General features: G+C 38.2%; 1 protein-coding gene across 1 annotated transcript in view; it reads right to left on the bottom strand.

The window, feature by feature from the left end:
- Nucleotides 1–16,522, bottom strand: part of WDHD1 (WD repeat and HMG-box DNA binding protein 1) — a 64,392-nt gene that overhangs the window by 15,116 nt on the left and 32,754 nt on the right. Inside the window, exon 15 of the mRNA XM_004426175.3 lies at nucleotides 14,548–14,704. Within this exon, the coding sequence (XP_004426232.1) occupies nucleotides 14,548–14,704 (157 nt within the window). The remainder of the gene's footprint in view (nucleotides 1–14,547; nucleotides 14,705–16,522) is intronic.

The raw sequence follows: 16,522 nt of genomic DNA, 5'->3' as shown, positions 1-16,522 counted from the left end.
ACAAAAAGAAAGCGTAAATATTGCTAAATCTGAGTTTAAAAAAAGCATTTAAAACGAAAAGAATAAAGAAACAGGTATCATTAATCATGAAATACATGGCTAAATGCCTTTAAGTAAATTGTTTTTTTCTTTTCTTTAAGAAAACTGCTGTTATTATTAAGAGCTGGCATTCAAGGAAGACTCACTAAGGGCCAGGCACTTTTCTAAGCACATGCTACATATTAACTCACTTCATCTTCACAGCAATTCTGTGAGAAGGGTACTAGTTTCATCCTGGTTTTAGAGACGAGGAAACAGGGGCACCGAGAGTCTAAGTGTCATGGCCAGGGCCACACAAGTGAGCATTTTAGTCAGGACACCACCACAGGCAGTGTGATTGCAGAGCTTGAGCTGTGGACCACTAGGCAACACTGCCTTCCCAGGGAGCAAGTGGTTCATCATCCTTACCACAGACACTAAGAGCAAACAGAGGCATTAGAGGTTTCAAGTCACCTATCAAGGGTGAAGTTCTTGAGAGCAAAGATAGGTAAGTCTCATTAAACACAGCAGCAGGCTACTGGCTACTAAAATTGGTCGTAGAATTTTCTTCTCTGACCTTTTATGTATCTCTATCTATAGGAAGAAAATTAATCATCTCTAAATGTGTCTAAATATAAGGAAAGCTGGTATGAAAAGTGCTGTAAGCCATACTGAGAAATGGTAGCTTCCAATCTTGCAAAAGTATTCTGATTCAAGTTTATTCTTCCAAAATAAAGCAAGGAAAAAATTAAAAACATTCTGATCAATTTATCATGGTATATACATTTTTATTAACAGATTTTTCAGCATATCTTCTCGGTGTTTCAAATGTCTGCTGGATGAGACTCTCCTCAGTAATTCAATTATTCTCCTAGAATAAGCTGGTTCTTAAGAGAGAAGTGTTTATTCTTTCAGTCCACTTATCAACTCAACTCCCATTGTTCCTATACTCCAATACGTACAGAAAATATTGTAACTTTTCTGCCACTAACTAGCTGTGTCATCTCAAATAAGTTACTTAACCTTATTGGACCTCAGTTTTCTCATCTGTAAAAATTGGGGAGAAGGACTGGGAGTGAAGGCAGAGAGCACAGGAACTGGGCCAGAAGAAACTGGTGGTTCCCATTCTTTTATCACTGTAGGGCTGCTAAGGCAAAGTGTCCATTCATTCACACAGGCACCATGAAGTGTCTGTAGAACAAATTTTAAAAGTTTCCACTTTAGTACTAGAGTTTTCACATGCATGTAGATGCTGTAATTTATAAATACAAATTTATGTTAAAATATAATTTTTAGGGGCCGGTCCCATGGCTTAGCGGTTAAGTGCACGTGCTCCGCTACTGGCAGCCCGGGTTCAGATCCCGGGCGTGCACCAACGCACCGCTTGTCTGGCCATGCTGGGGCGGCATCCCACATACAGCAACTAGAAGGATGTGCAACTATGACATACAACTATCTACTGGGGCTTTGGAGAGAAAAAGGGAAAAAAAGGAGGAGGATTGGCAATAGATGTTAGCTCAGGGCCAGTCTTCCTCAGCAAAAAGAGGAGGATTAGCATGGATGTTAGCTCAGGGCTGATCTTCCTCACAAAAAAATAAAAAATAAAATATAATTTTTAGGTCTATAGAAGCTTTCTGTTATTTTAGATTTTCTCTATCAACTGATACTAAATGTAGAAGCTACTATCATTTAGAGGTCATGAAATGTTTTGACATTTAAAAGGGCTCTTATACTTTAAAATGTCAAGAGCCACTGGCCTAGACAATTTCTAAAATCCTTCCAAGTCTAAGAGCTATAATTTAGAGTCCATTATTTCTTTATCCCATGTTGAATTTAACAGGTAAACGTTACTAGCTGTAATTATCATGTCCTTTAATGAGAGTTAAAACTCTTTGCAGACCTTAACTGAAAAGCAGATAAGAAAAGAAGGCTGGTTGTATAAATGACTAGGGGGTGTAAAAATTAAACTTGATAAAGTATTTATAATATTAAAATTAAATGAAAAAACAAAATTATTCATTGCAAATAAATAATTTCACATACCTCCTTAAGATAATGACATTCACTAGCAAAATGAATCATCTTACTTGAATAAACATTAGATGGAATAGTAAAAGATCCTTATAGGTTCAAAACTTAACCTCTTATTAAGATAAAACGTGAATTCTTTCATTCAAGTTACTAAATAACTTGATTCATGGAAATGGACATACAGCCTAAGAACTGTTAAAAACAGTTAACTAATATACTCCTGATACTAAACACGTCAATAATGGAATATTTGGAGATTTTGAAAACCCAAGACAGAGACATAATAACCAGCAATTCCTCTACAGTTCTCTACTAAGTTCAATTTTGTATTTTCTTAGAAGACTATGTCTTCTCTTCTCAAACATCCCACTGCCAACCAGTGCCTTAAAAATACCCTTGACCTTGCTTCATCAGACAGGAATTCCTGTCACCTTTCAACTACCAAATCTATCTGCATTTGTGTCTATCTTCTTCCCTCTCTCTATAACTGATAAAATCTCTTATCTTCCCGTTTTAGACAGGTGGTCTAAAATCTATCATCTTTTTTGAGAATTTCATTCCTTTGGTTGTCTTCTTTTCTTACATTGTCAATCTCACCCTCCTTACTGAATTTATTGCCAAAAGACTACAAAAATGCTCTACAATCACCCAAGGTAAATAATACCTTGTTTGACTTCTCATCTTCCTTTAGATACCTCCCTACATCTCTGCTCCTCTTCACAGCCAAACTTCTTGAAGAGTTATCTACATATTATACTTTCATTTCTTTACCTCCCATGTTCTCAGCCCACCACAATCTGGAATTTATTATATCACTAAAATCACTTTTATAAGGGTTACCAGTAACTTCCACGTAGCCAAGTTAAGAAGTCTTAAATCTGACTTCTAGCCTTATCTTATTCAGGTTATTGAATTGCCTCTTTCATTAAAAAAAACAATTTAACTTATTTAATTTCTGAACAAGTAATATATTTACATGCATAAAAAGTATAAAAAAGAATATAGAGGAAGTTTCCTATATTATCCACTGAGTTCCCTCTGCCAGGTGACTACTATTCTTAGTTTCCTTTTTACTCTTCCAGGAATTCTTTGGCATATATACAAGCAAATACAATTATGCAGTATTCTCATTCTCTCTCCCTTTTATACAAATGGTATTCATTTCACTTAACACATCTTGCAGATCTTTCCACATCATTACATTAAAACTTTTTAATAAGTTTTATTAAGATATAATTCAGGGAGTGACGTCAGCGTCATGGCGGAGTGAGCTTTCCCCTGAACTGTTACCCCATAAGATACAACAAAAGGAACAGTCACAGACCAACAACGGAATCCCAGACAGTGAAAAGCTAGATCGGAAAGATCCACACTGCCGCACATCTGAGAGTGGAATGTGCTCTGCCCCGGAGGAAGTGGGGAGAGGTAAGGAGAACTCCTCTCCCTCCCCATCAGATCAGCGATCCTGGTCCACGCGGCTCCCAGAGAGGGGGGAGGGGCGGCCCTCTGCGGGGAAACCGTAGCTCTTGGGCTCTCTCAGCCAGTGGGAAACTCCCACACGAAGGACTCAGAAGAGCCACAGGGCTACCATCAACATCTGAGCACCCCAGAGAGCTGATACAAGGGGCGAACAAGAGGTCCCCCACACCAGGGACCCAGAGGGCAAAAGAGAGAACGCCCCCTCCCTGCAAACCGGACCCTGCAGCTCAGCCAACCAGACCAGAGCAACCAATCCCGACAGACCAGATCAAACCAGCCGACCTGCAGATCGCAGCAGAGCGCAGGGGACTTAAGACTACACAGCCCTTTACCGCCACACAGTGGCAGCGGGTGGAAATTGCAACCAGAGATTTCCAGGATGAGGAAAAACAAAACCAACACAGGAAATAAAAAATTATTTAAAAAAGGGCCAGCCCCGTGGCTTAGCGGTTAAGGGCACCCGCTCCACTGCTGGCAGCCCAGGTTCAGATCCCAGGTTCCCACTGACACACCACTTCTCCGGCCATGCTGAGGCCGCGTCCCACATACAGCAACCAGAAGAATGTGCAACTATGACATACAACTATCTACTGGGGCTTTGGGGGGAAAAAAATAAATAAATAAATAAAATTATTAAAACCAACACAGGAACCACAATGCAAAGATATATGAAATCACCAGACCAGAAACAAAATGACAAGCACCCAGAAATCAACCCCGAAGACACAGAAATCCATAATCTAAATGACAGAGATTTCAAAATAGCTATCATAAAAACACTCAATGAAATACGAGACAACACAGACAAACAATTCAATGAGATTAGGAGTTTCTTCACAAAAGAGATTGAAATCATAAAGAAAAACCAATCAGTACTGATGGAGATGAAGAACACAATGGAGGAGATAAAGGAGAATCTGGAATCTTTAAAGAACACAGCTGACAATATGGAGGAAAGAATTAGCACTTTAGAGGATAGGAATACAGATATGCTCCAGATGGAAGAGGAGAGAGAACTAAGACTAAAAAGAAATGAAGAAAGTCTCCAAGAAATATGTGACTCTATTAGGAAATGTAACATAAGAATTATAGGTATTCCTGAGGGAGAAGAGAGGGAAAGAGGAACAGAGAGCCTATTCAAGGAAATAATAGCTGAGAATTTCCCAAATCTGGGGAAGGAGCAGGAAATACCAGTAAGCGAAGCCAACAGGTCACCTAAATATATTAACAGACAAAGGGCCTCTCCACGACACCTAGTGGTAAGGCTAGCCAGGGTCAACGACAAAGAAACAATATTAAGGGCAGCTAGACAAAAACAAAAAATAATGTACAAAGGAACTCCCATCAGGCTCTCAGCAGATTTCTCAACAGAAACTTTACAGGCTAGGAGAGACTGGAATGATATATTCAAAATACTGAAAGAAAAACTTTCAGCCAAGAATACTCTATCCAGCAAAAATATCCTTCAAATATGATGGAGAAATAGTAACTCTCCCAGATAAACAAAAGCTAAGGGAGTTCATGGCCACGAGACCCCCACTACAAGAAATACTCAAGAAGGCCCTCAGGCCTGAAAAAAAGAAGAGAAAGGGAATACAAAGCTTGGAGCAAGGAGAAAAATAGGTAGATAAACTCAGAAAAATAGTAGATCTTTACCGGAATAGGTTAGCAACCACTTCAATACTAAATTCAAAGATCAAAGGAAGAAACTCATCAAAAATAAATTTAACCTCATCACTGTAAACACACAGCCACAACACAAGATAGAATAAGGTATAACAAGAACGACTTAGAAGGGGAGGAGGAAAGTGATTGAATTGACTTAGTATAAGGAAATAGGAGGCCATCAGATAATGGAATATCTCATACACAAGATTTTTTACCCAAACCTCAAGGTAACCACTAAACAAATAATCAAAACAAAACCACATATGATAAACAAAGAGAAAACTAGAAGAGTCATAAGACAGAACAACCAAACTGAATTGGCAGTCCGAAACAAAGGGGACAAGAAACAAAGGAAATGCAAAAGAACCAGAAAATAAGTGACAAAACAGCAACATTAAGCCCTTATATATCAATGATTACCCTAAATGTAAATGGATTGAACTCTCCAATCAAAAGATACAGAGTGGCAGGATGGATTAAAAAGCAAGACCCAATAATATGCTGCCTCCAGGAAACACATCTCAGCACTAAAGACAAGCACAGACTCAGAGTGAAAGGATGGAAGACAATACTCCAAGCTAATGGCAAACAAAAGAAACCAGGTGTTGCCATACTCATATCAGACAAAGTAGACTTCAAGATAAAACAGGATAAGAAAGACAAAGGAGGGAAATATATAATGATAAAAGGGACACTACATCAAGAAGACATATCACTTATAAATATATATGCACCCAACGTAGGAGCACCAATGTACATAAAGCAACTATTAACAAACCTAAAAGAAGACATTAACAACCACACAATAATAGTAGGGGATCTTAATACCCCACTTACATCAATGGATAGATCATCCAGACAAAAAGTCAATAAAGAAATAGTAGACTTAAATGAAAAACTGGACGAGATGGACCTAGTAGACATATACAGAGCACTCCATCCAAACACAGCTGACTACACACTCTTCTCAAGTGCGCATGGAACATTCTCAAGGATAGACCATATGTTGGGAAACAAAGCAAGCCTCAATAAATTTAAGAAGATTGAAATCATAACAAGCATCTTTTCAGATCATAATGCTATGAAACTGGAAATGAACCATGAAAAAAAAACTGGGAAAGTGACAAAAATGTGGAGATAAAACAACATGCTACTGAACAACCAATGGATCATTGATGAAATTAGAGAAATCAAAAACTATCTGGAAACAAACGAAAATGATAACATGCCATATCAAACCATATGGGATGCAGCAAAAGCGGTCCTGAGAGGGAAACTCATAGCGATACAAGCCCACCTTAACAAACAAGAAAAAGCCTAAATAAGCAACCTTAAATCACACCTAACAGAACTAGAAAAAGAAGAACAAACAAAGCCCCAAGTCAGCAGAAGGAGAGAAATAATAAAAATCAGAGCAGAAATAAATGAAATTGAGACCAAAAAAACAGTAGAAAGGATTAATGAAACAGAGAGTTGGTTCTTCGAGAAGATAAACAAAATTGACAAACCCTTAGCCAGGCTTACTAAGAAAAAAAGAGAAAAGGCTCAAGTAAATAAAATTAGAAATGAAAGAGGAGAAATTACAATGGATACCAGGGAAATACAGAGGATTTTAAGAGAATACTATGAGAAATTATATGCCAACAAATTGGACAATCTAGAAGAAATGGATAAATTCTTAGACTCATACAACCTCCCAAAACTGAACCAAGAAGAAATGGAGAATCTGAATACACCAATCACAAGTAAACAGATTGAAATAGTAATCAAAAACCTCCCCCAAACTAAAAGTCCAGGACCAGATGGCTTCTCCAGTGAATTTTACCAAACATTCAAAGAAGATTTAATACCCATCCTTCTCAAACTATTCCAAAAAATAGAGGACGATGGAACACTTCCTAAATCATTCTACGAGGCCAACATCACCCTGATACCAAAGTCAGACAAAGACAATACAAAGAAAGAAAATTACAGGCCAATATCGCTGATGAACATAGATCAAAAATCCTCAACAAAATATTGGCAAACCAAATACAGCAATACATTGAAAAGATCATACACCATGATCAAGTGGGATTTATACCAGGGACACAGGGATGGTTCAACATGCGCAAATCAATCCACGTGATACATCACATCAACAAAACAAAGAATAAAAACCACATGGTCATCTCAATAGACTCAGAGAAGGCATTTGACAAGATACAACATCCATTTATGATAAAAACTCTCAACAAAATGGGAATAGAAGGAAAGTACCTCAACATAATAAAGGCTATTTATGACAAACCCACAGCCAACATCATACTCAATGGGGAAAGACTGAAAGCTATTCCTCTGAGAACAGGAACGAGGCAGGGCTGCCCACTCTCATCACTCCTGTTCAACATAGTACTGGAGGTTTTGGCCAGAGCAATTAGGCAAGAAAAAGGAATAAAAGGAATCCAAATAGGTAACGAAGAAGTGAAATTCGCACTGTTTGCAGATGACATGATTTTATATAGAGAGAACCCTAAAGAATCTGTTGGAAAACTATTAGAAATAATCAACAACTACAGCAAAGTTGCAGGGTACAAAATCAATCTACAAAAATCAGTTGCATTTCTGTATGCTAATAATGAACTAACAGAAAGAGAGCTCAAAAAGATAATACCATTTACAATTGCATCAAAAAGAATAAAATACCTAGGAATAAATCTTACCAAGGAGGTGAATGACCTATACAATGAGAACTACAAGACATTATTGAAAGAAATCAATGATGACATAAAGAAATGGAAAGATATCCCATGCACATGGATTGGAAGAATAAACATAGTTAAAATGTCTATATTACCTAAAGCAATCTACAGATTCAATGCAATCCCAATCAGAATCCCAATGACATTCTTCACAGAAATAGAAAAAAGAATACTAAAATTTATATGGGGCAACAACAGACCCCGAATAGCTAAAGCAATCCTAAGAAAAAAGAACAAAGCAGGAGGCATCACAATCCTTGACTTCAAAACATACTACAAAGCAATATTAATCAAAACAGCAAGGTACTGGTACAAAAACAGACACACAGATCAATGGAACAGAATTGAAAGCCCAGAAATAAAACCACACATATACGGACAGGTAATTTTCGACAAAGGTGCTAAGAACATACAATGGAGAAAGGAAAGTCTCTTCAATAAATGGTGTTGGGAAAACTGGACAGCCACATGCAAAAGAATGAAAGTGGACCATCTGCTATCGCCACTCACAAAAATTAACTCAAAATGGATCAAAGACCTGAAGGTGAGACCTGAAACTATAAAACTCATAGAAGAAAATATAGGCAACACACTATTTGACATTGGTCATAAAGGAATCTTTTCGGATGACATGCCTACCCAGACTAGGGAAACTAAAGAAAAAATAAACAAGTGGGACTTTATCAGATTAAAGAACTTCTACAAGACAAACAAAACCAGAATCAAGATGAACAGACAACCCACCAGCTGGGAGAGAATATTTGCAAAACATACATCTGACAAGGGGTTGATCTTCATAATATATAAAGAACTCACACAACTGAACAACAAAAAAACAAACAACCCAATCAAAAAATGGGCAGAGGAAATGAACAGACACTTCTCCAAAGAAGATATACAGATGGCCAATAGGCACATGAAAAGATGTTCAACATCACTAATCATCAGGGAAATGCAAATCAAAACAACACTAAGATATCACCTCACGCCCGTTAGAATGGCTATAATCACCAAGACAAAAAGCAACAAATGTTGGAGAGGATGTGGAGAAACAGGAACCCTCATACACAGCTGCTGGGAATGCAAACTGGTGCAGCCTCTGTGGAAAACAGTATGGAGATTCCTCAAAGAATTAAAAATAGAGATGCCCTATGACCCAGCCATCCCACTACGGGGAATGTATCCAATGAACCTGAAATCAACAATCCAAAGAGGCTTATGCACCCCTATGTTCATTGCAGCACTATTCACCATAGCCAAGAAGTGGAAGCAACCTAAGTGTCCCTCGACTGACGATTGGATTAAGAAAATGTGGTATATATATACAATGGAATACTACTCAGCCATAAAAAAAGACAAAATCATCCCATTTGCAACAACATGGATGGGCCTGGAGCGTATTATGTTACGTGAAATAAGCCAGAAAGAGAAAGACAAACACTGTATGATTTCACTCATATGTGGAATATAAACCAACACATGGACAGAGAAAACTGTATTGTGGTTACCAGGGGCAGTGGGGGTGGGGGGTGGGCACAAGGGGTGAAGGGAGTCATATATATGGTGATGGACAAACAAAAATGTACAACCCAAAATTTCACAATGTTAAAAACTAGTAAAACATCAAAAAAAAAAAAAATGATATAATTCATATACCAAAGTTCACCTAGAATGTACCACGGCCATATCACACCAGAGTATACAATGCAATTTTTAGTATAGTCAAAGATGTGATTGTATCACCACTATCTAAATCCGAAACATTTTCGGGGCCAGTCCCTGTGGCCTAGTGATTAAGTTCAGCGCGCTCTGCTTCAGCTGCCTGGGGTTCAGTTCCTGGGCACCGACCTACACCACTCATCTGTCAGTGGCCATGCTGTGGTGGGGGCTCACATACAAAAAGAGGAAGATTGGCAACAGATGTTAGCTCAGGGTGACTCTTCCTCAGCAAAACAAACAAAAAACAAAACATTTTCATCACCCCAAAGAGAAACCTCACACCCACTACTAGTCACTCCCTATTCTCCATAGCCCTCTCCCCTGCAAGCCCCTGGCAACCACTAATCTAGTTTCTGTCTCTATAGATTTGCCTATTCTGTACATTTCATATAAAGGAAATCATATAATACATAGCCATTTGTGTCTGGCTTCCTTCATTTAGCATGTTTTCAAGGTTCATCCATGTTGTAGCATGTATCAGTATTTCATTCCTTTTTATAACCCAATAATATTCCACTGTATGGATATACCACATTTTACTTTTATCCATTCATCAGTTAATGGACATTTGCATTGTTTCCACTTTTTAGCTATTAGGAATAAATCTACTATGAACAGTCAAGTACAAGTTTTTGTATGGATGTTTTCAATTCTCTTGGTTATATACCTAGGAGTGGAATAGCTGGGTCATACAGTAACTCTATGTTTAACCTTTTGAGGAAGTGCTAAACTATACCATTTTACATTTCCATGCAGTGAAGTCTAAAGGTTCTAATTTCTCTGCATCCTCACCAACACTTGTTATTGTCTGTTTTTGGATTATAGCTATCCTAGTGTGTGTGAAGCAGTATCTCTTTGGTTTTGATTTGCATTTCTCTAATGACTAATAATGCTGAATATCTTTTCATATGCTTTTTTTTTTTTTTTTTAAAGATTTTATTTATTTATTTTTCCCCCAAAGCCCCAGTACATAGTTGTCTGTCATAGCTGCACATCCTTCTAGTTGCTGTATGTGGGACGCGGCCTCAGTATGGCTGGAGGAGTGGTGCCTCGGTGCGCACCCGGGATCCGAACCCGGGCCGCCGGCAGCGGAGCGCACGCACTTAACCGCTAAGCCACGGGGCCGGCCCTCTTTTCATATGCTTATTGGCCATGCATATATCTTCTCTGGAGAAATGTCTATTCAAATCCTTTGCCTGTTTTTTAATTGAGTTGTCTTTTCTTGAGTTGTAAGAGTTTCTTTATATATTCTGGATACATGTCCCTTATCATATATATGATTTGCTTCACCCTTTTAAAAGAATTACACAGTATTCTAGTGTATAGATGTACAGAATTTATTTCTCTATTCTTCTACTAATGGAAATTTAAGTTTCCAATCTTTTTCTAATATTAACAATCCTACAATGCAGGATATCTTTTACATGTATCATTTCCCATATTTGCTAGCAGCAGTGCTTCCTAAACTTTAATATGCATATGAATCACCTGAAGATCTTGTTAAAGTGCAGGTTCTGATTCAGTAGGTCTGATCTGAGATTCAGCATTTCTAATAAACTCCCTGGTGATGCTGATGCTGCTGGTCCACGGATCATACTTTAAATAGCAAGTACTAGTATATCAGTAGGACAAAGCTTAAAAGTAGAATTATCGGGCCAGCCCGGTGGCGCAAGCGGTTAAGTGCACGTGGTCTGCTGCGGTGGCCCAGGGCTTGCCAGTTTGGATCCCCGGCGTGCACCGACGCACCACTTGTCAAGCCATGCTGTGGCTGCATCCCATATAAAGTGGAGGAAGATGGGCATGCATGTTAGCCCAGGGCCAGTCTTCCTCAGCAAAAAGAGGAGGATTGTGAGACGTTAGCTCAGGGCTGATCTTCCTCATACACAAAAAAAATAATTAATTTAAAAAATAAAATAAAATAAAAATAATAAAAAATAAAAGTAAAATTATTGGATCAAAGGGCATACGCATTTTTAACTCTGGTAGTTTTTGAAAAATTGCCTTCCATAGAGACTGTAACCAATTTATACTCTCATCAGCAATGTATGAATGTGATTATTTCCCCACAGCCTCACCAACTAAGAGTGTTATCAAATTTTCAGATTTTTCCCATTTGATAGGTAAAAAGAGAATTTTCTTTTTAGTTTTGATTTGTATTTACCTTATTTTGAGTGATATCAATCATCTTTTCATACATTTGAGAGCAGTTTTTATTTCCCTTTCTGACTACTGCCTCTTTCTTGAAACAGTCTTCAGTTCTAGCTTCTGTGATATGACGCTCTTCAGGTGATTTTCTCTTACTTGCTTAGCTAATCCTCTTTTTGTCTCATTCAAAAGCTCCTACTCCAAGACATGACCTCTAAATGTTGGAATTTCTTAGGTTTACGTTCTGAGACCTTTTTTCTTCTAAGTCATCTCATTTATTACTAGGACTTTAAATACCATCTATATTCTGGTGATTCCAAAATTTATATCTCTAGCCAAAATTCTTCCTCTAAATTCAAATTTTATATTCCAATACCTTCTTGATAGCTCTATTTGGATATTTTGCAGGCATTTCAAACTTTAGCACACCCAAGAGAGAATTCATTTTCATCTCCCTTATCTCTATAAATGGTTTGACTATCCATCTAGTTGCTTTAACTAGAAACATGGGTGTCATTATTGATTCTTCTCTCTCACTCTCAATCCCTGATCTAACAACAAATCCTACTGTTTCTATCTTGAATCTGCTTCTCTTCATTTCCACCCGCACAATAGCTCCAGCCATAGTTATAGCTCAGCTAGATGACTGCAAAATCTTCCTCAGTGTTTCTCAATGGAGGCACTGATAGCATTTGGGGAGGGACCATCCTGCACACTGCAAAATGTTTAACAACCCAGGCCTAGCTCTCTAAATGCCAGAGTAATCCCTAATCACCGTGACAGCTAAAAACAATACCCCACATTTCCAAACATCCCTTGAAGAGGGGATAAATCCCCTGGATGAAAACTGGTCTCCCTACTTTCAGTCTTACCCCTGCCAATCCATTTACTATACATATATCTCTTTTTATAGCATAAATCAGATTACATCATTCCCCTGGATAAATACCACCCCCCCTTTTTTTTGTGAGGAAGATCAGCCCTGAGGTAACATCCATGCCAATCCTCCTCTTTTTGCTGAGGAAGACTGGCCCTGTGTTAACATCTGTTGCCAATCCTCCTCCTTTGTTTTCCCTTTTTCTCCCCAAAGCCCCAGTAGATAGTTGTATGTCATAGTTGCACATCCTTCTAGTTGCTGTATGTGGGATGCCACCTCAGCACGGCCAGACAAGCAGTGCGTCGGTGTGTCCCTGGGATCCGAACCCGGGCCACCAGTAGTGGACCGCACGCACTTAACCGCCAAGTCACGGGGCCAGCCCCTCGATAAAACCCTTGAATGGCTTCCTGATGCACTTCGAATAAAATCCAGGCTCTCTATCCTCTATCTTATAATGCAGCCTGTGCTTAACTTTCTGATATCATCTTGGACTTATGCCCCCCACCATCCCTTGTTCCTTATACTCTAGCCATATTTAGATCCTTTCAATTGCTCAAATATACCAAGTGCTTTCTGACCTCAGGGCCTTTGTACATCCTGTTGTGGGAGATCAGAATTGGCCACCTCAAAATATGACTCTTTACCTTGATTATTTTTTCTGAAGGGAACTTTGACCTCCCCCAACCACTAACTGCCTAAAAGAATTTAACTCTGGGCATGGATAGACTGGGAGGGTCCTTGCCAAGCCCATTCCAAGTAGAAGTTGCAGTTATCCCTTGTAAGAGACACTTACATTTGTAGGGGAAATCTCCATTTGTAAAGATATCTCCCTCTCTGTACCGGGAAGATGCAGAAGGTGAGACTGCATAATAACCTTACTGTGCTTTTCTGGCAATCTCCCATAACTGACTCCCCCTACCCCCAACATCCTCCTTTGTCTTTACCTAAATCTATTTAAGAAGAGGGAACCTCCACCATTTTGTTGAGATACTCAGTTTCCCCAGGTCTCTCCCATGTATACATGTTATAAAGCTTTGTTTGATTTTCTCCTGCTATTTGGTCTCATGTTAATTTAATTTGTAGCCCAGCCAGAAAGGACCCAGAGAGGGTAGAGGATAGTCTTCCTCCCCTTCACTGTTTACTCTGCATGGATTGCTTTTCACTTCATTCTTCCATAGCAGACTCTTTGGCCCTCAGGTCTCATTTTAAATGCTACCTCCATAGGAGTTTTTTGTGATCACTCCACCTAGAACGTGCCCTTCTGTGATTCTTCATCATGGGCCTGCTCAGATTAATTACTGGCATTTATCCCAAGTAGTAATTAATATTTACTTGTTTCTGTTATCTGTCTCCCCAGACTGTAAGCTCTATGAAAGCAGAGACCTCTTTGTTCACTAAGTACCTACATAACGTCACTGACAATCTTTTAGATCGAGAAGATATCAGGTGTCAAAAAAAGAGGAAAATCTTCAACACAATACCGAACAGAGACTATATGAACTGAGAATTCTACACTTGCAGTCAACTACTAAATTTCTACTAGCCCTCTCCCCGACTACAATCATTAAGCTAAAAATCTCAAAAAGCAGCGGAATTACATACATTCAATTCTATTCATAGTTAAAAATAAAAGGCTGTAATAAAAGATGAAATGCCATGTTTAACCAGAACTCTCCTCCCTGTCTGGCTGAAATGATGCTACAGTCACACTAACAATTTCTGTTTTGTTCAATAAGTTCCAAGTCAAGAAATTGGTTGAAAACTTTCAAGTGAATATAAACTAATCCTAATTTAGTGAATATGGAAAGCAAGTAAATGAACTAAGGTGAAAGATAAAAAATACACTTTAAGCATTTTCTAATAGCCCACCTCAGTTGCTGGGGATTTTCATGGATACCAACCACCCAGTAGTGATCAGATTTTCCTTTGCAATGTTCTCTAGTGTTACATACTGGAGTCCATGTATTACCAAGCCCTCTGTTAAGCATTCGAACGATGCCTTCTGAATCCACATAACAGGGGGTACCTATACAGCAAGAAAAAAACAAGTCACTTGGAAACACAGTTACATATTTGTTAAATCCTATTTTAAAAATACATACCAATGATTCAACTTCCAACTCAAAAGCAAAAACCAAAACAAAAGGGCAAATAATTCAAGATTATTTCCCACAAAAAATCACTAACTACATACAGTTAAGACCTAACTGTAGAAAGGGGAAAAAATTGCATATGATATGTCTGAAATTTACCAAAATAAGAGAAAAAAACTGATAGTTTCAGTAAAAACTATGCCACCTGCTGCAATATAGCAATATTTTTAGAAGCCAATTTCAGTAAAAAAATTAAATTTGAATCCGAAGCCTCCCTGGTTAAGAGAGATTTGGAAAAACGCCCAGAACCTGATGCAAGGTGATGACGCAGAGAATTCTGTCTTCAGTACTCCTCTTCCTCCCTCTTTCTTTGCCTTGTCACTGTGCTGCTCCCCAACTCCCAGGTAAGCAATTCTTACCTAGGAAACAAGTAAGCATCCCTAGTTCCCACCTACTCTGCTCCCATCTTGGGAAGCATACAGCAAATTCCCTAATTACCCCTTTTCTTATCTGTGACTTCACAGCCCTCTCACTCTGCAAACAGCAGTTTCCTCAGAGTCTAAATCTGATTGGTAATTGGCAAAAATAAAGCTATACAAATGGAAGTTATCAATGGTCACATTATTAAAGCTTTAATGACTAATAATACCCCAATGGAAAACACACCCAGAAATGGCTGATGTTTTAAAGACAAACTGGAGTTTCCAACGATGTAATTGAAGGGCACAAATCTCCAATAACAGAAATATTTAAGCCAGCAGACAGGGTTAACAGGTGCCTTAAAATAAGATACTCCTCTGTATCCTTCAAATCATCTTTCAGAAGCCACTATTAAATCAATCTACAACAGGACTGTCCAACAGAAATGTCATGTAAGCCACAAATGTAATTTTTAATTTCCTAATGCTACATGAGAAAAGGGGGAATAAAGTGAAGTTAATTCTAATAATATATTTCATTAAATCTAATACATCCAAAAAATAACCATTTTAACAGGTAATCAATGAAAAGAATTATTAATGAGATTTTTTTTTTTTTTTTTTGGTGAGGGAGATTGCCCCTGAGCTAACATCTGTCGCCAATCTTCCTCTACTTTATATACGCCACCACAGGATGGCTTGATGAGTGGTATATAGGTCTGCGCCCAGGATCTGAACCAGCAAACCCTGGGCCGCCAAAGTGGAGCACGTGAACTTAACCGCTATGCCACCAGCCCGGCCCCTTAATGAGATTTTTTTTCATTCTTTTTTTCATACTAAGTCTTCAAAATCTGGAGAGTATTTTATACTTAAAGCACATCTCAATTCAGATTAGCCACATTTCACGTGCTCAACAGCCACATGTGGCTAGTGGCTACTGTAGTAGATAGTGTAGCAATAGAAAATTCCTGATTTTTATGTAGAATCTACTACAAAAGCCACAATTGTACCATTTGTATCTCCTCCTTACTATCTATAAAACTTTCAGAAAAATATATTTCCTTCTTTGTAAGTTTTCTAATGAGAATTCCCATGAACAAAAAAAGATCTAGTACATAAAACAATGGCTACCTTGCCTAATAATTCCAATTTCCAGTTTTGCCAACATAATAAAATAAAAAAATTTAAACATATTATATAGATAACTTATCTTCAAAGAAATTATCAGGATAAAACAGTGAAACCATTTTCTTCTTCTTCTTTTTTTTTTTTTGGGAGGAGATCAGCCCTATGCTAACATCGGCCAATCCTCCTCTTTTTTTTTTTTTTGCT

The sequence above is a fragment of the Ceratotherium simum genome, chromosome 24, assembly GCF_057802395.1.
Source record: "Ceratotherium simum simum isolate JZ-2026a chromosome 24, ASM5780239v1, whole genome shotgun sequence".
Classification (NCBI taxonomy): domain Eukaryota; kingdom Metazoa; phylum Chordata; class Mammalia; order Perissodactyla; family Rhinocerotidae; genus Ceratotherium; species Ceratotherium simum.
This window is presented reverse-complemented; position numbering and strand designations above follow the sequence as displayed.